General features: G+C 38.2%; 1 protein-coding gene across 11 annotated transcripts in view; it reads right to left on the bottom strand.

Annotated features, from left to right (window-relative positions):
- Positions 1-19,778, bottom strand: part of LOC122549207 (sal-like protein 3) — a 66,098-nt gene that overhangs the window by 35,864 nt on the left and 10,456 nt on the right. Inside the window, exons 1-3 of one of the 11 annotated variants that reach the window (XM_087986236.1) lie at positions 10,934-11,030; positions 2,181-3,003; positions 985-1,103 (exon numbers count right to left, since the gene is read on the bottom strand). The exons of 9 other annotated variants lie outside the window; for them this stretch is intronic. Coding sequence is in view for 1 of the 2 variants with exons in the window: in XM_043688618.2 (XP_043544553.2) it covers positions 10,934-11,012 (79 nt within the window). In the remaining variant the exon portion in view is untranslated. Of the gene's footprint in view, positions 1-984; positions 1,104-2,180; positions 3,004-10,933; positions 11,031-19,778 lie in introns of those variants that run through there. One more of the 11 variants, XM_043688618.2, reaches the window with a different exon arrangement.

Raw genomic sequence — 19,778 nt, 5'->3', positions numbered from 1 at the left:
ACACAAATGAGTGAATGCTGTCTGCAGGACTAAAAGGACCTCTCAGTAAATGAGAGGGCGAAAATTATACAATTGCAAGAAGGATAGCAAAGTTGTCAGTTTTGGTATTACTGAAAAGTATTAGCACCAACTGATAACATGAATGATAGAAAATTGATCAAAACATACACAAAAACATTCTTTTATAGAAGGGGATGTTAACACAAAGATATAATAAGGTGCTAGAATATGATTATGTAAACTTGTGTAAACATTATGCAAGAAGGGGAAAGGAACATGATGCTTACAGTAGAGGGAAAAAAAAGAAAATGTTCTAACACTGTACAAGGCAAACATGGATATTTTTTAAAAATAATTTGTCAACAAGTCTTTGGATGCTGGAAGAAAGCAAATAAGTTATTCCATGAATTGCATTGTTGAAATATTCAAGTATTTACACTAATGTCACCTTAATGACTCCACAACCAATGATTGTGCCCTGGAGCATAATAAAGCATCTAATGAGAATGCAATACCCATAGGATACATGTGCTTATATACTCATAATGCGCCATCTGTTAACTTTTGAGGTAGGAAATAGACTTTTCTCTACTACAAACAAAGGGGCAAATTTACCAGAACTGCAACCACTGCACACTTGATCTATCCTCATGGAGGGCAGTTAAGAAAGCTATCACTGAAGAGAAGATTGACTCCAACTTATTATGTCTGATGATGAAAATTCAGGATTTGGTTAAGCTTGAGTGGCTGCCCTAAAAATCCAAATGTACAGCAATCAAGTCAGCATTGCTCTGGCACATTTTGGCAACTGGCCTTTGAGGTGGCTCCATTAGAGCCTGGAGAGAGAAAATAGTTAGAAAGGAAAGAGAGAAAGAGTGATAAAGAGAGCAAGAAAGGCAATTGAACAATTTTCATTCCCAATCCAGTGCACAGAAGCACAAAGATTCGTGAATCCAACTTTTAAAAATGCCTGCCCAGACTCACCATTTTCACTCCAGGGTGGAGGGCTGGATTGGAAGTCAGGCTAGGTGATCTGCGAAGAGCTGAGAAGGCTGCTAGTTGCCAAGGTGAGCTGGGTTAAAAGCCTACCTCTGGCTCCAGCACTGTGTCCAAAAATTAAAGTAAAAGAATATAAAACACTCCTGCAACCCTCACCCCTCAGCAGCACCCATACATTTCCCATGCCCAATCACAGACAACCAATGTTACCCTATGTCCCCTATCAATCCCCTATGGCCTCTCATACCTCTTTGCCAAACTTTATCCCTCTACCCTTTTCCTCACCTACCATGCCAACTCATTTAGTATACACTAGCACCCAAGCACACAGGGGAAACAAGTTCTATTATTTGAAGTTCTATATTGCCAAGTACACTTAATTAAGAAAAGCATTCTCCTTTGTAAAAAAAACATTTTGCCGGTTTTCTGCAGGTTCTATATGTATATTCTATATTATGCTTTGCTGACACATGGGCCAAAAATAATTGCTTATGTCCAGCATAGGTAAAAGTACTTTATGAGAATTAGATAGAGATATGACTGTGAAAATACAGGATAATGGAGCACTGAGCACATTTATACTAAAGAGATAATAGTGGGGACTGGATAGCAAGAGACAGGCATTAGTGGCCCTCTTTTGTAATTGAGGTAAATACAGTGGCAGGGCCATACTCACCACTCATTTGAATAAATTGGGCTTACTTGTATAATGTTTACGCATGTGTTGATGACAAAATATAGATATAGTGAGATTACTCATAGATGATTATTAAGAGGACCAGCTGTATACGTTGAATGTCCGTCATTGAAAAAGTGAAGAATAACTAGAGTAGCAACCAAGGCTATCCAAACCATAAGGACAGTGGACAAAAGTCTTAAGAGTGCCCAGTGTTGCTATGCAGACTTTAAGTTGCAAATGCGACACAAAGTTGAGTTGCACAGCAAATAGTGTTGATGAGAGAAGGGAAGAAATGTGGGAGATGGCGTTCAATTTTGGGAAGAATCAAGACATTTAAATTGGGTTTAACAAAAAAAAAACATTTTCCTTACTATTACAGCAAAAGATTTTATCTTTGCTTGGATAAATGAATTATGTAAAACATACATAAAAAGGATAAAAGTCAAAAAGACAAAAAGTTAAAAGACAAAAATTACAAAGTCATCTTTCCACTGTACAGAACCTTGTTAGATCTCATCTGCAGCACTGAGTATGATTTTCATACAGGTCTTTAGGCCTTGTGGGCAGACTCCTTCCAGACAAGAATGGACGAATAGCTGGTTGGTTACATGTTGGTGTGTGTTTCATTACTTGTTCCTGCACACTTCTGTAAAGATCCCATAGGGTCTTCAGATAAAATGGTTCTTGACACTAATGAAACTTCATCGGGATCTGTTGTAGATACATCACTGGACTTTCTGTATTGCATGCAGCTTGTCAGTTGGAATACAGTTGGTCACCAGTTCTATGATCGCAACTAAGACAGCGGGTAACAGTAGTCATTACAGCTTAAAAATGCAGAAATATTTTTGATATATTACTCAGAAGACATGAGTATCACTGGCGAGGCCTGAATTTGTTTCCTATCTTTAGTTGTTCATAAGAAGATGGCAGTGTGCTTCCTTCCCAAGATGTGCAGTTGAAAATGCAAGATATATCTAGTGTTGCTGTGCTATGCAATTGCTGAAGGCAATTAACAGTAAATCACATTGGTCAGTATTTGGAATTCCACATGGGCCAGACTTGGTAATGATGGCAATTTTTCTTCGATAAGGACTTTGGTTAACCAGATGGATTTTTATGACAAAACCGCAGCTTTACAGTCAATCATTACTGAGAAGTTTTAATAATTCCAGATTTATTAATTAAGCTTAAAATTCAGGCTGGTACAGGTGCAATTGATCTTCTATCTGTACAGCATTAGTCTAACCTCTGGATTATTACGTCAATGACATCACCACCATTGTCGTATTGTTCACGTTCACACCAGAATGGGGAAGAACCATCTACAAATGACATTAAATACAGTAACTGTATTATCAAACAAATCTTCCATTCATATAAACAAATTCAGATAGATTTGTGGATTTCTATATTTTTCCGAACCAAACTAGTTGTATGATTGCTATGCAAATAACTCTAAATCTTAAAATGACTAGTGTCAAGTCTACCCAGACATTAAACACTTAATTTTCAACTGCAATTGTTTGTTGAAATGGGTCTATTTAGGGATTGACAAAGGGCATAAAAAACAATTTTTTTTTCCAATCTTTTTACTAAAGTTGGTTAATTTATTTCTGGAGGTGCAGACAAACAGTGCTGTCTCTGCATGTGGAAATTCTACATGTAGAATTCACAGTTTTTTCACTAAATCTGGCAAGCACAGCAGTTTTAACCTTGGTTTCGGCTGGTAAAATTCAGTTAATTTACTGATGGCAGACACGCCCACCACATTAGTCAGTACTATAGCTGAAAAGGCATTTGTGCCAAAAAAGGTTTTCCATTTCATACATTTGAAAAAAAATCTTTCTAATCAAAATGATTTCAAGATCCTTGTCCTTACTTTGGAATCATTCCAAAGCCTCACTCCACCCTACCTTAGTAATTTCCTCTTGCTAAATGTCTCCTGTTGCACACACCCACTGCTGCTGTGACACTGTTAGTGCTTGTTCACTGCTCCCACTTGAATTACTCTGAGAGGTTTCCCTCCATTCGAGCAGCACTATTCAAAAGGAAATTGTTGAAATTTTGACTAATAATTTTGAGATAGTTAACAGCAGTCACTGTTATTTATGGCCAGTTGATACAACAATGTAAGCTGAATGAAAGTGTAGTTGAACATGAAAATCCAAAATCTGCTGTCCAAAATGCACTGCTCTATCATTACCTTATCAAAAATGGCATCTTGCTGACTGCCTTGACTTGAAATGCATTGAATGATAGATTGAGGTTGCTGTACTCATACACTGCATGCAACCTGAACCTCCCACAGATAATGAAATGTGGCCCATTTAAAAATTGAGTACTCATTTAATAACATATGAAGTATTAATTATTGCCACTTAATATATCTCTGGCTATGAAATTTAACCAGTACTAATGCAGTCTCATTCCTTCAGGTTTTAATTGTTGTTGGAGAATTTTTTAAAAAGTAAAATTTTGTGTTAAAATAAAATCCTTCTCCTTTCTGTCATATTCACCTCTCTCAGTTCCTTGTTTCTTTTTCCCTCTTCTTATTTCTCTGTGCATGTTTTGATATTTAATTTGTCCACTTTCCTTCTCAGTGAATGTGCTGTTCAAATTGGTCAATCTGAATAATTAAATAGATAATTTGTCGTTCTCAAGCTCCAGATGTTCTGTTTCCCCTTCAATGATGTTAGAAGCTTGTACTTTAAACAGCTTGCCACTCAAAAACTCCAAAGGACCTAAATTTGCAAGCGCAAGTCTAGGTGTCATAAGATGCCTTCTTACAACAAACCATGGCACGTTATTTTGAATCATTACAAGTATGTTTAATTGCTTATGCGTGAGAGGAGCAGGGCTAAATATATAACAGGACTTCAAGGTTCTTAATGAATGCACAATGGCTTGAAAATGTCAAGTTTAATTTCTACTTGCCATTTCTTGTTTAATCGTATAGTATGGGGTTTATGTTGCAGAGGGGTCAGGAGTGGATCCTTTGTCAGAAATACAGAAATTGCATCACTAGCTTGTACAGCCAAGCTGATTATTTAGCCCATTCCTGTTCAACGGGTAGCTGCATTTATACTTGCAGGTTAGCATACTGCTGGCTCCTGAGGCACCAAGGAAATGCTTTCTTTCAGCACCTCTGGAGAAACCAGCTCGTTTAAGTTGGAGCATGGCTACTGAACTCAAAAGCTCACATTAGCCAAGGAGTGGTGACACTTTTACAATGATTCTTGGCATTTCCCCAGCGATGGAATGAAACAATCAGTCCACATTTTGGCTTTTGATCTCTATTCAGTTACAACGCCTGGGAAGTCCATGTGTACAAATGTGTGTATATCCAGTGCAGACCAGATCAGATTTGATGTGATGACTACACCTGCTACCCTTGCAATCAGCCAGACAAACAACTGATGAGCATTTATGATGAATGGTCACTTCCAAATGATATCAACTTTCATAAAATCCTAACCCAGTTAAGAAGAAAATGCAGTAAAAACTTTGCTTAAAACCAAGGTTGTATCAGGAACAAATTAAAACTGCAGAATAGCCACTTGCTACATACTATCTAGTATTAAGTGCTTTTAAGAGAAAATTTTGCCAATGCTCTGAAAAGGAAAACTCAGCTAAAATCATTTTGATTTAATAACTTGTTATGATGTTTAAAATTTGCCTATATTTAAGCAAGATAGTAACGCAAAACTGAATTCTTTTGGGCGCTGCATGCTTTGGTTAAGAGACAAAATAGCTTACCTAAAAATCTCTTCATGCAACCTTACAACCCACCATCTCTTTACCGTGGCATTTTACAGAAATCTTTTTAAGATAGAAATCTTTTTACTCTCAAGTTTTCTTAATGAATACAGTATTTACTTTCCTGGCAGGCACCAATATAATTCATTACCTTGCAAGAAAGCCCTCTTTATTAAATGTTCCTACAGACCTCTTAATGCACAGTATCTGTTGCCTAATACACAAGTATGATCTGTAGCATTAATCTTGTTACCTAAATTGCCGCTGCATGGAAAGCTCTATAAATGACAATAATCTTATTGCTGTGTATTCTGATTTGTAATCTCTTCCCCCATTTTCCACTGTGAAATCCACATTGGCAGCAACGTGTCACTGTGATTCAATACTTTGGGCCACATGACTGCTGTACAGTTATCAGTTACACATTAAACAACCCACAGTTGGGTACATTTCAGTGGGATTGGGATTAGAGTGATAGCAAGCAGTTTTTCTTGCCTTTAATCTCCCACCTCCCCTCTGCCTTCCCTTATAAGCTTGATTAAGTTCAAGAAACTGGGTAGATGGTATCAATCGATAGGTTCACAACTAAAGCTTCTAAACTTTCCCACCGTGGGGCTGCAGCTAGTGCTTCAAAGAGTCTGTGTTATGCTTTTCCAAATCCATATTTTTGAATGTGAATTTTACTTTGCCACAACATGAGGTGAAGGGCAAAGACCAATGACATAGCACACTACCACAATTGAAAAGAGCAAAACAAAAGATTAGGCAAATCTGGAAGCAGTTGTAAGATGATGCCCAGTCCGGGTTTTTGAGAGCACATAGATTATAAAAGGAACCAGGTAATGAGAAAGGAATTGTGCTTTGTTGCTGGTAATTGGTGCATTATAGTCTAAAAGGATGTGCACCCAAGTTTTATGTTGCAAAATGAGAGTTTATCTTGCAGGAATATGATGGGAAAGTGTAAAGAAGCATGAGTGAGAACACTATCAATGAGATAGAGTGAGACTGCCAAGAGAACTCATGGCAGAGAAAGACACATTGGAAACCAATGGTGAGTAGAGGTTTCAGCTGATAGGAGTCTTCTAATCTACCTGGGGTGGCCAGGGATGTTACGTGATAATCTTTTGTGACATCAGCTTCATAGCAGTTAAAAACGATTAAGGAGAAAATAAGTGTTTGGCATGAAAGGGAAAAAAAACAAGGATTTCAATAGCTTTAGTAATGCAGGGAATGTAGGAGCTTTCTTTAAGGTCAGAGGAGACAATGAGGACAAGAATACTGAATGGTGAGAAAGGACTAAAGGTGAGGCCATTAAAGTTAATGAGACGTAGCTGTTAAGCTTGAAAGAAACAAAAGCAAAATGTGCAGAAGAACTGAAACTGCATTTTCATTGTTCCACTGAAGATAGGTGAATGGAACTAATTTAGAGTCATAGAGATGTACAGCTGGAAACAGACCCTTCAGCCCAACCCAATCTAATCCCAACTACCTGCACCTGGCCCATATCCCTCCAAACCCTTCCTATTCATATACCCATCCAGATGACTTTTAAATGTTGCAATTGTACCAGCCTCCAACACTTCCTCTAGGAAGCTCATTCCATACACGTACCACCCTCTGTGTGAAAAAATTGCCCCTTAGGTCTCTTTTGTATCTTTCCCCTCTCACTCTAAACCTATGCCCTCTGGTTCTGGACTCCCAACCCCAGGGAGTCTACCTGCGACTCTATTTTCAAGGAGCTATGAACTTGCACTCCAAGGTCTCTTTGTTCAACAATACTCTCTAGGACCTTACCATTAAGTGTATAAGTCCTGCTAAGATTTGCTTACCCAAAATGTATCACCTTGCATTTATCTGAATTAAACTCCATCTGCCACTTCTCAGCCCATTGACTCATCTGATCAAGATCCTGTTGCAATCTGAGGTAACCTTCTTCGCTGTCCACTATACCTCCAATTTTGGTGTCATCTGCAAACTTACTAACTGTACCTCTTTTGCTTGCATCCAAATCATTTATATAAATGACAAAATGTAGAGGACCCAGCATCGATCTTTGTGGCACTCCACTGGTCACAGGCCTCCAGTCTGAAAAACAGCCCTCCACCACCACTACCCTCTGCCTTCTACCTTTGAGCCAGTTCTGTATCCAAATGGCTAGTTCTTCCTTTATTTCGTGAGATCTAACCTTGCTAATCAGTCTCCCATGGGGAACCTTGTCGGACACCTTACTGAAGTCCATATAGATCACATCTACCGCTCTGCCCTCATCAATCCTCTTTGTTACTTCTTCAAAAAACTCAATCAAGTTTGTGAGACATAATTTCCCAAGCACAAAGCCATGTTGACTATCCCTAATCAGTCCTTGCCTTTCCAAATACATGTATATCCTGTCCCTCAGGATTCCCTTCAACAACTTGCCCACCACCGAAGTCAGGCTCACTGGTCTATAGTTCCCTGGCTTGTTCTTACTACCCTTCTTAAAGAGTGGCACCACGTTAGCCAACCTCCAGTCTTCTGGAACCTCACCTGTGACTATCAATGATACAAATATTTCAGCAAGAGGCCCAGCAATCACTTCTCTAGCTTCCCACAGAGTTCTCGGGTACACCTGATCAGGTCCTGGGGATTTATCCACTTTTATGTGTTTCAAGACATCCAGCACTTCCTCCTCTGTAATATGGACATTTTGCAAGGTGTCACCATCTATTTCCCTACAGTCTATATCTTCAATATCCTTCTCCACAGTAAATATTGATGCAATATACCCATTTAGTACCTCCCCCATTATCTGTGGCTCCATACAAAAGCCGCCTTGCCCTATTCCCTCCCTATTTATCCTTTTGTCCTTAATGTATTTGTAAAAACTCTTTGGATTCTCCTTAACTCTATTTGCCAAAGCTATTTCATATCCACTTTTTGCCCTCCTGATTTCCCTCTTAAGTATACTCCTACTGCCTTTATACTCTAAGGATTCACTCGATCTATCGTGTCTATACCTGTCTATACCTTACATTTGCTTCCTTCTTTTTCTTAACCACTTCAGATGATAGGTTTAAATGCACTCTACTGATGACACCAAAATTGGAGGTGTAATGAACAGCAAAGAGGGTTACCACAGATTACAACAGGATCTTGGCCAGTTGAGCTGAGAAGTGGCGGATGGAGTTTAATTGAGACAAATGCAAGGTGCTGCATTTTGGGAAAGCAAATCTTAGCAGGACTTATACACTTAATGGTAAGATCCTAGGGAGTGTTGCTGAATAAAGAGACCTTGGAGTGCAGGTTCATAGCTCGTTGAAAGTGGAGTTGCAAGTAGATAGGATAGTGAAGAAGGTATTTGGTATGCTTTCTTTTATTGGTCATAGTATTGAGTACAGGAGTTGGGAGGTCATGTTGCGACTGTACAGGACATTGGTTAGGCCACTGTTGGAATATTGCATGCAATTCTGGTCTCCTTCCTATCAGAAAGATGTTGTGAAACTTGAAAGGGTTCAGAAAAGATTTACAAGGATGTTGCCAGGGTTGGAGGATTTGAGCTATAGGGAGAGGCTGAACAAGGTGGGGTTGTTTTCCCTGGAGCGTCGGAGGCTGAGGGGTGACCTTATAGAGGTTTACAAAATCATGAGGGGCATGGATAGGATAAATAGACAAAGTCGTTTTTCCTTGGGTGGGGGAATCCAGAACTAGAGGGCATAGGTTTAGGGATTAGGTGAGAGGGGAAAGATATAAAATGGACCTAAGGGGCAACTTTTTCACACAGAGGGTGGTACGTGAATGGAATGAGCTGCCTGAGGAAGTGGTGGAGGCTAGTACAATTGCAACATTTAAAAGCCATTTGGATGGGTATATGAATAGGAAGGGCTTGGAAGGATATGGGCCAGATGCTGGCAGGTGGGACTTGATTGGGTTGGGATATCTGGTTGGCATGGACGGGTTGGACCGAAGGGTCTGTTTCCGTGCTATACATCTCTATGACTCTAAGTGGGTGCTTCTAAATAAACCTGTTGGGACTATAATCTGGTGTTATGTGATTTTTAACTTTATAATCTGAAGGACACTGATGCCTGTCGAGTCGAAACATTAACAAAAATCTGGCTGCAGAATATGTGGAAACGGCCATTACATATAGGAGGAATATTCTGGGTTAGAGAATTTGGGTTACAGAGCTAAATGAGTGTAGATAGCATAACTTTAGAGGAAATTAGATAACTTTGGTAGGAGGTAATAACTTTTTGGAAGTGTCGTACCAGAACATATCAAAACATTTTGGAGTTGCTCATAGCAATGATTGAAGATGTACTAAAGTGATCAATAAGAGTTCCAAATGCACATCACATATCAGTGGTGGATGACCCTTATAAAGATATGTAAGTTTCCAATTGTGGATTTGATCAGATCTTTTAGTTTCCTGTATTGATTGAGAGGTACAGCAGATATCTACTAATTTGCAGATGACTAAGTATAGAAGGGCAATGAAACAAAATAGAAAAGAGTGAACCTATTTTTCTCAGAAGTAAATTTCTAAACAGAAAAATAAATTATGAAACAGTAAACACATGGACTTCGGAGACATTTTTCTTGATGGGAGGGATTAGAGATCCTACTGGAGTTCAGATAGCAGAGGAACTGGCAGAGTAGGGGTAATTACAGGTAATAAATTGGAGGTGTGATCTTTAATGCATTCAACAAGAAAAGTCCAAAGAGAAAAGTGGACCATAAAAAGTGCCCATGTGGCTGGTGAAGTAGAAATAAACACTGATTTCAAAAGAAAATGAATGAGCTACAGGGATTGAACAGGGTTGTGAGACTGACAAGACTGGCCCCAGGAAAAACCAGATTGGACTTGATGGGTCTAATGACCTCCTTCTATGCCATAAATGACTCGATGACTCTATAACAGGGTCAACATTTTCTTTAGCAGAGCTTAACAATTACATCAAGGTGACAAAAGAAGTGGAAAGAAAGATGTTTAGAAATTGGCAAGGAATTAGACATAATAGCAGACAAGATGCAGGAAGACACAGATTGATGCAGCTTTTCAATATCATTAAATTTAGAGGTAGAACTGAGGTTCAGCACCAATTCTAGCTGGAGAGTGAGGTCTGAAAACTTTAGGTCAGCTGCAATAGCGTCAGTTACTTTACTTGTGCTGACAGAACCAATAAGAGTAAATGCTACAATAGGGCTAGGTAAAACAATCTTCAAGACTGTCTAAGTTACTTCATTTATGCTCTCAAATGAAGAAGTAGTGACTGATTTGTTGTTGGATTTCTGAAAGAAGTAAATGTAAAAACATGATCAGAATAGTCTAATGAGACAAACACATTTGAAGCTGAACAAAGCAAGGTAAAGATTTTGCATTTATATTGTGTTCTCATGACTTTAGAACATACAGATAATGAGGTACTTTGATTTGAGATTATTGTTGAAATATAGGGAAATGCAATACCCAGTTTGTACACGGTAAAGTCCTACAAACAGCAGTCAGATACACACCAGATAATCTGTTCTTCTCAGTGCTGTTGATTGAGGGATAAATTGGAGGACTCCCCTGCTTTTCACTTAATTGTGTCATAAGATATTTGGCATCCACCTGAAATATAAATGGGGACTTCAGTTTAGGTTTGGTTAGGTTTTGATTTGGTTAGGCTGAGATGTTACTTGTGATCACGGAGCGAAAAACTCAAAATTAGTAGAAACATTGCTAATGACGAACACTTCGTGACTGCAAGATAGGGGAAGATAGACAAGCACTTGAAAATTACAGACCTATCAAGTTTAGGACAGGAATAGACAAATTTACCATGAAGAAGGAGAGAGATTTTGACCACAAAAATTTAAAATACATTGAATCAAGGCAGTGGTGCAAAATAAACATAGTATCAACTTGATGTAGCCAAAAAGTACTGCGAATACCAGATGAAAGATCACAAGCATAAAACACTAACTCTGCTTCTTCTCCACAGATGCTTTGAAACCTGCTGAGTACATCCAGCATTTTCAACTTTCATATCAGCTTTATTCAAGCTTATCATATTGCCTCTGGGTCAGATGCTTAGGTTTGAAAACCCAGTCAGGATCCAAGTCATAACTGGCATTCAAACACATACTGAAAATATGCTGCATTATCAGAGGCATTTTGCTTTAAATGAGTTGTGAAACTGAGATCCTGTTTGCTTGTTCAAATGGAGGTTAAGGCTATGACAAGAAGGTATTAGGATTTTCAATGTAGAATGATTAGATTCACTATGCATGAGAACCCTTCTCATGTTAGCCTATCACAAAATAATCTAAGTACACAATGAGCTGTGTTTAAATCCTTATTTACTAGAAACATGGCCTTTATCATCTTGAAACCCCAACCCCTCCATGCCATGTTCTTCCACAATACCTATTCAGATTTCTTCCAAAGTACAATTACCTTTTTAACCAATACGTCTCACCTCAGATTTAATGCCAGTGAATTCCATTCACCATACTTTTTTGATTCTGTCATTATGTCAATATGTTTTTACAGCTTCCATTGCATTTCCAATTTGTTTGCAATGTCTCCTTTTTTTTAAGACCACCTGTACATTTGGACATCAGTATCTCTGGACCATGTATCTAAATCATTGCTGCATTCTGTAGTGAACAGAATGAAACCTGGAACAGAACATAACTGGATTTTCCATTTCCAACCATTTTGAGAAGTATCAGAGGGAAACTTTGGCAGCGTGAAGGAAGATCTGGTGAATCACAGAGCATGAGTGAGAAGATGCAAGTGAAATAATAGTGAAGAAGCATGAGGCTGCTTGCTCGATATCCTAGACATTTTTATTCAATTGAAGACTAAAGGGATTCATCCCAAATGAAATCTGCCTGAATCAGGGCATTGTTACTGGAGCTGGCCCATCTGATGACACCCTTTTGAGAATATCCCTGGCTATATATAATATGGTGGCAACTGCTGACCCTTGTGCCAAGATCTTGGTGAGGCCTCACTTGGATACAGTATCTGCTTTTGCTCTCTCCACATGCTGCAAAGTATTGAATCTCTCAGAGGAGGATTACAAACTTAATTCTCAGGAATGAAAAAAGAATCTTAGCCAAGAAAACAGAATAAAAGGGTTAGGACTCAACATTTCAGAGAAATGTAAAATCTGAAATAATTTGATTGAGATTAATATAACAACAAAAGGAGTAGATTAAGTTTCAATTGGCACATTGTTCCAATCAAAGATTAGTGGGAAAACGGTCACAATTTTACATAGTACAAAGTCAGAACTAGATCGGATATCAGGAATTGGTTCTCAGATCTCTCGAACAAGCAGCCACCTCATGTGGTAGGATTTATTTAATTTATATAATTCCCTTAAGTGAGAACAGATTGATTTCTGACTACCAGCCTTTGCCTTTTGCAAACGGTAAGCACTGTAGAAAACCCAGGACGAAAGTAATCTCCTGGACTAGAGCTGTTTGCAACAATGTCTAAGAAGAACTTGCCAGCTTTCTTTTTTCCATAATTGGCTTGAAGCTTTATCTGGTTTCTCAATTCTTCTAGGGAATCGCATGGGTCAGCAAGACTGCAGAGTCTAATTTTAGCAATATAAAAAGTATTACATTTTGTGTAGAACAGACTGGATGATGCAGGGGCTCTTTACCTAAATTGCATTGTACATACGTTTATATAAGGCCAAACATCACATGACACCAGCTTACAGACCAACAGGTCTATTTGAAATCACAAACTTACTAAGTGCTGCTCCTTCATCAGGTGAGGTGAAGGGAAGTGCACAGGCACAGAAGTTATAGGCAAAGAGATCAAAAGATAGTACAAATGGTGTGAGTGGAGTGTTAGCAGGTTGAATAACAAGTCTCTGCAAATGATCAAAAGTATCAGACGATGTGAGTAAAGTGTCAACAGCTGAATAGCAAGTGAAGAGATGACCTATGATCCAATTAATTGAGTAACCCAAAATTGTTACTTTGGTTAAACCCTTGGCATGCGACTCTTATACCTATTATGTTATTCCAGCCATTTGGTTTATCTCCAGCACCATCTCATTTTTAATGTTTTGTAATTATCTCTCTGCCTGAATTAATCAGATCATTGGTCATCTCTTCAATTGCTATTCAGTTGTTGACAGTTTACTCACACCGTCTAACACTTTTGATCACCTGCAGAGACTTGTTATTCAGCCTGTCCACATTCCACTCACACCATTTGTACTATCATTTGATCACTCTGCCTATAAATTCTGTGCCTGTGCACTTCTCTTCACTTCACCTGAAGGAGCAGCATTCCAAAAGCTTGCAAATTCAAATAAACCTGTTGGGACTATAAGTGACTTCTGAACTTGCCCACCCTGTCCAAGATCAGCACCTCCACATTATTATTTATATATACATGCAGGAAGGTTTCTTAGCACTGTCAGCTGCAACAGAACATGATGAGATCCTAAAACATTAGAACAATGAAATACTGGAGGCTATTCAGCCCATCTTGCCTGTACAACCTCTTTGAAAGAGTATGCTACAATGAAAACCAAAAATTCTGCAGCTGAGGCTTTAATGGTAAAGCTCTTACACAAAATGGGACTATTCCAACATGAATTATTGAGGCCTTGAACTCCAGCATCCAAGAGGCTCTCTTGTCAACTTTTCCATGACTTAATCGTTTTGAGAGAACACGTGTTTAGTTTGTGGTATTGAAAAATATCCATTGCCGTAACAACAGTGAATCAGAAATTGTGCTGTGCTAGAATAATGTAAAGCGATCCTGGTTGTCCAAGAGATTCTGGTGTCTGGTAGTTCAAGCAAAACGTGTGGATGGCAATGCATCTTGTTCTGATGCACCTTGACCACATGTTAAAAGGGAGGGGATGAGCTAATATGAAGATAATGAAATTTTGGCGTATTCAAGTTACTCTAACTCAAGTCTCCAGGTCTTGTGGATCCCACTGATGTCGCTTCAGTAACTATTCTTTTCTAATAGACATTGTGTTGAGAAAGAAGGCCTTTTCACTTTTTTCCACCTCCTTTGCCAATGCCAGGATGGGATGGCATGAATCAAATTTACACTTACATAGGAAGTTATCCAAAGGGCACAAATTCCAGCACCCTGGAGGGCAGTCCTATATTCCAGTTTCACCAGGCGCTACCTACAATAGTTCAACATCTGGAACAGCCTAGGACCTTGTTATCTGTTTCAATTTATTATCACATCCAGAGGTTATATTGAACAACAGTCTCAATCTTGAGTAGAGATCAAGGTTTCTTTAATGTACAATAGCTTACAAAAATGGTGACAACGAGTTAAATAAAACTAAACGTTACTACCCTAATTTTATCATTATATGTGAAACAATTAATCAGATGTTGTGGGGTGAATTTTGATTTAATTAATCTTCAGGTACACTATTAGGATATAATACAAGCAACCTATGTCAGCTATACACTATATTAAAATTAAATAGCACTCCATCTTTACTGTTCCAACAATCAGACTGTACACTCTTTCCAAAAGCTTCTTTGTATATCTGACAAATAAATACATGTTTTTTCTGTTGCCTCACTAGTTCCTGCAGACTATAATTTGATATTTATTGAAATGTTCCATATTATCAACTTTGGTTAACTTGAAATACAGGTGGTAATCTAGCAGTGTAGGGAAAAAGCGCATTTACTTTAACCATTATACTAATTGGTGTCCTTAGCAAATAATGCATTTTACATGATCTAAATGCAACCTTTAATGCTGCAACAGAAAACAAGCAGAATGTAAGGACCTCTAAATCATACCACCAGCCTCTCCCAAACGAGCTGATTGTAGTGATTCATTTACTAAGTAAAAGCAAAAAATTCTGCAAAAATACAGGAAACATTCCAGTATGTGTGAAGTGAACAAAGCAGTGTTGATATTTTAGGTGTTTATCCTTCATCAGATCTCACACAGGAGCCAAGGCTGAAATTTAGTAAAGGTGTTTTTTCAGAATTTACAGATGGAAGAGGGAAATGTTAAGTGAATAAAATGCAAGTCAACAGTTAGGTAGTTTCCCTGCAATTTGCTTTGACCCCCTCAAAGCCCCTCTGACAGTACATTACAGATTCACAATCTCTACTACCTAGAATGTGTGGGAGTATCATGAGCTGCAAGTTCCCCCTTAGTCACACACCGCCCCAACTTGGAACTATGTTGACACTATTTCACAATTACAGGGTCAAAAACCTCCCCCCCCCCAACAGCACTTTAGATGTGCCTGCACCCCATGGACTGTAAAGTTATACGGTGACAGCTTACCACTGCTTCTCGAGGGCAATTAGGAAAAGGCAATAAATACTGGCCATGTCAGTGAAGTCCACATCCCATTAAACAATGAAATTAAAAAAAGATTTTGGGGCTACTTAGCAATTATGCTCATCAGGCTGAAATTCGTCAGATCTCAGCTGAAATATATGATGATTCACCATCTGACAGAGATAATGTTTTAATTCAGGTGACGGAAAAACTTACACTATTTTACCCATTCGAAACAATGAACATGTTTTGTCTACTCAAAAGCGCAGGGTTAAATTAGGGATTTGTTGAGGAGAAGACCACAGTTAGCTTTCTTGGCTGCAGCATGGTTCATGACAGTGATCAGCTTGTGCAAAAATAACAATTGCAATCACGTAGCTCCAGTAGAAGAACCAAATGTCGCATGCTTTATAATTGAAGATTGTCCTCAAGTGGGAACTGAGGGCATTCAGGGAAGTGGTCACATTTATTGTTTAAAGAGGAGACTTCAAAGAGCATTTGGAAAACAGACAGCCATTGGAAGTTGAAATGGTTTAGGGAGTTCAACTGTGTGAGAGCAGGACTGTTTAAAACTTTTTTAATAAACACAGAATCAAAGGAGGCAGAACACATAGTATGCCTGTATTGAAACAGCAAGGACACATACGAGTATATGGAGCCTGATCTATTCAAAAACGTGGTGATTCACTATGAAAAAGCTGGTGAAGTCACAGCATTAGAGGATGGGCTGAGGTTGACTACAATTTGTGTGATAAACAATTGGGACTTTGTGTGCAACAGGATGAGAGTGACAAGTTCTGAATGATTGGATTTTTTTAAAAAAATTCATTTCATGGACTGTAAGCATCACTGGTAAGGTCAGCATTTATGTCCCATCCCTAACTGCCCTTGAGAGGATAATTGTGAACTGCTATCACACCCAACCTGTTAGGATGGGAGTTATGGAGTGATTATCTAGTGACAGTGAAAGAACAGTGATATAGGTACACCATGGAGGGCAAAGCAGGTGATGATATCCCCATGTGCCTTCTGATTCTGTTCCGCTAGCTGGTAGAGTTTGCATGTTTGGAAGCTGCTATCAAAGGAACCTTAATGAGTTGCTGCAATGCATTTTGTTTATGATGCACATTGCTCCCACACTGCATCAGTGGTGGAGGTAGTGAACTGTTAAGCTGGTAGATAAGGGTCTTGGATGATGTTAAGCTTCTTGAACGTCATTGGAATTGCACTCAATCAGGCAAGTGGAGAATACTTACCATTACACTCCTGGCTTTTGGTTTGTGGACAGATTTAGGGAAAGTAATTTACTCACTAAAGAATTTCCAACCTCTGATCTGTGCATGCATAGGTAGTTCTGGGTTGCAAATGGGTTTGGTTCCTGAGTTTGTTTGCAAATCAATTTGTAACACAATGCAGGACAATATGAAACAGCTCTTCCTAAGTACAGGTAATGTTGGATATTTAAAGTTACACCAATTTATGGGAACACGTTCATAAGTCAGATGTTCATAAACCCCCTGTGTATATACATATATTGATATGAGCTGTCCAGTTCAATTAGGGTTTTGTAGAAGGCACAACTACGAAAGCCAATCATAAAACTGAGCCTGAAAGTACTAAAAATGTGGATGAGAGTTTCAACACAGTGGAAACCATGCAACAAATTGGAGGTTGAGGAAGCACCTTGCTAATGATTGAGAATGGAAATTTGAGTAAGTCACCCTGGTTTTCACTACTGGACAATGCTTGAGTTCTGGTCCAGTCTGGGAGTGGAATTTCAGGGATAGAGTCCAAGTGCTTCCAGCAGAAAACAAATTAGAATAGCTTTATTCTTGTCACTGTCAAAAGTTGGATCGCCAAAGCTTCTCTTTGAGCAAAGCCTTTGACAACATTGGAACTTGACAAATCAAGGGTATCAATGGCTGGGAACCTGTGAGAATTGAAAGTGAATGCAAGGAGGAGTGTCAAGTTAGAAATTAAATAATGAAAATTACCTTAAAAAGCTAAATATTCATATGAAATTTAAAAATAAGCTTAAAATAAAGGAAAACTGAATTTAACTAAAAAACCCTGCCAAACCAGAAACATGTAAGTTCCTAAAATTTACAAATCTTATTGGACATTACTATTTTAGGATTGTTACTCCAAATATTTGCACTAATGGAAATACTTCTGAAGCAGACACAAACATAAAAAAAAATAGCTGTACTATTCATATACACCTTTTTGGAAAACATGAAGTGGCAACTGTGAATAAAGCCCATTTCACAAAGTCTGCTGATTTTTATCTTAAATATGTAAAATGACTGAGATCCCTACTATTTACATGCTGAACCCAATGAATGAATATAAACAGCTCAACTGCCTTTCTTACTATTGGGGAGGAGGAACTGTATTGAGGAATGCAAATTAAGGAAAATTGAGCACTTGAAATGATGTATGTGGTACAACGATGGTGTATCAGGAGAGACAAAAAAGTAGCCGCTTGAGTGTTCTCTCATCGCTGCAACAAAGATTCAGGAACATAGAATCCCTACAGAATGGAAACAGGCCATTTGGCCCAACAAGTCCACACTGACCCTCTAAAGAGTAACCCACCCAGATCCAATTCCCTGCCCTATAATTCTAATGCACCTAATCTCTGAACATTATGGGCTGAACTATGTTGGGGCATGTCATTACAAACTCAGTGAGAAGAAAAATTTAGAAGTCACATATCATTAATAGTTAAGCTCAATTTACATGTCGTAAAATGACTTTTTTTATATCAAAGAGTTGCAATTTTAAGTATCCATTACAGGGTTGCTGATGCATGAATAGTTTGGCATATACAGTATCTGGCACTTCCACAATGAGTGAAGGGCTATTAACATGTTAGTAACCTTTGCTGAACAGCATCCCTTTTTTCAAAAATCTCAGTCTATGGATTAAAATTTATAAAGTATTACAACTGACAGGAAGAAAAGTTCTTTAAATGAACAAACTGTTTTCTTTTCAACTGCTAACTCTGCAATACAAGCGCCAATCATGAAAAAGCTATCTTGCAAGAATTCTCAAAATGCTGGCCTTTGCAGTAGGAAGCAACTTTACTGAGTTTCTTTTTTACAGACAGATCTCTGTAATAAATCTCTGCATTTATTACTAATGCCTGCATTAACCATTCAACTAGTTACAGATGGGAGTTACTAGCTATATCTCTGTTTAATAACTGGTTCCATTTTTTCACAGAATTTGAAATTGTTTTGTATTAAAGATCAACATGTAAATTTTTCTTGCTCTTGTAGCCTAACAAAGATAAAAATGCATCTATCTCACAGTGCTGGTTTTATAGCAGCACAGAATTGGTGTGATTCAAATCAAGACCATGTAAACAGCCCGATTCAAATCCCTAGCTGGTTTCTGCCCCCTTGTATAACACAGGAGTATGCATTGACATGAATGTGATACAGTCTAGAGCACCTCCTGTCATGGTGCCATGCAAGTGGAGTACCAGGATTGAATTTAGCTTTGATCAATAGATCCATATAGAATTCAATCAACAATGTAAATGTGCGATTTGATTTTTAAAAAAGCCTGCTCACTTTGTTGAACGTTTAAGAATATTTCACATAAGCAGAACAAAGGAGTTGTATTGTAATCTGCTTCAATGCAAAGATGACAGAGTGACAAACACTAGCAAAAATTTTGTCTGGCTACTTTAAGGGTTCTTTAATGCAGAATCAATTACTTCCTGATATTACATTTCTCAGTACTCATACATGAGAGATAATTATAATACAACCGTAACTTTTCATTTGCTATTACTTTGCAGAACCCTATATGGCTGGGATCAGACATTTTTTTGTGTGTTGTGGTTTGCAATCCTGAAATAAAAAAACATGCATAATGCATTGCTTTTCTGCTACAGAAAGGAGTTCATTTTCACAGTGTTGTATTTTGCTTTATGAAATGTTAAACTGTTTTATTTTGGCATAAATGTTCACTGCTAACATGTTGATTTAAAATCTGTAAATTGTGCATTCTCGTAAAAGAGGGCAAGTTGAAGGGGAAGAATATTTAGCA

The sequence above is a fragment of the Chiloscyllium plagiosum genome, unplaced genomic scaffold, assembly GCF_037043375.1.
Source record: "Chiloscyllium plagiosum isolate Xiang-an unplaced genomic scaffold, Cpla_swu_hap1 HiC_scaffold_4, whole genome shotgun sequence".
Taxonomy (NCBI): Eukaryota; Metazoa; Chordata; class Chondrichthyes; order Orectolobiformes; family Hemiscylliidae; genus Chiloscyllium; species Chiloscyllium plagiosum.
Note: the sequence above shows the minus strand (reverse complement) of the source record. Positions and strands in the feature narration are given on the sequence as shown.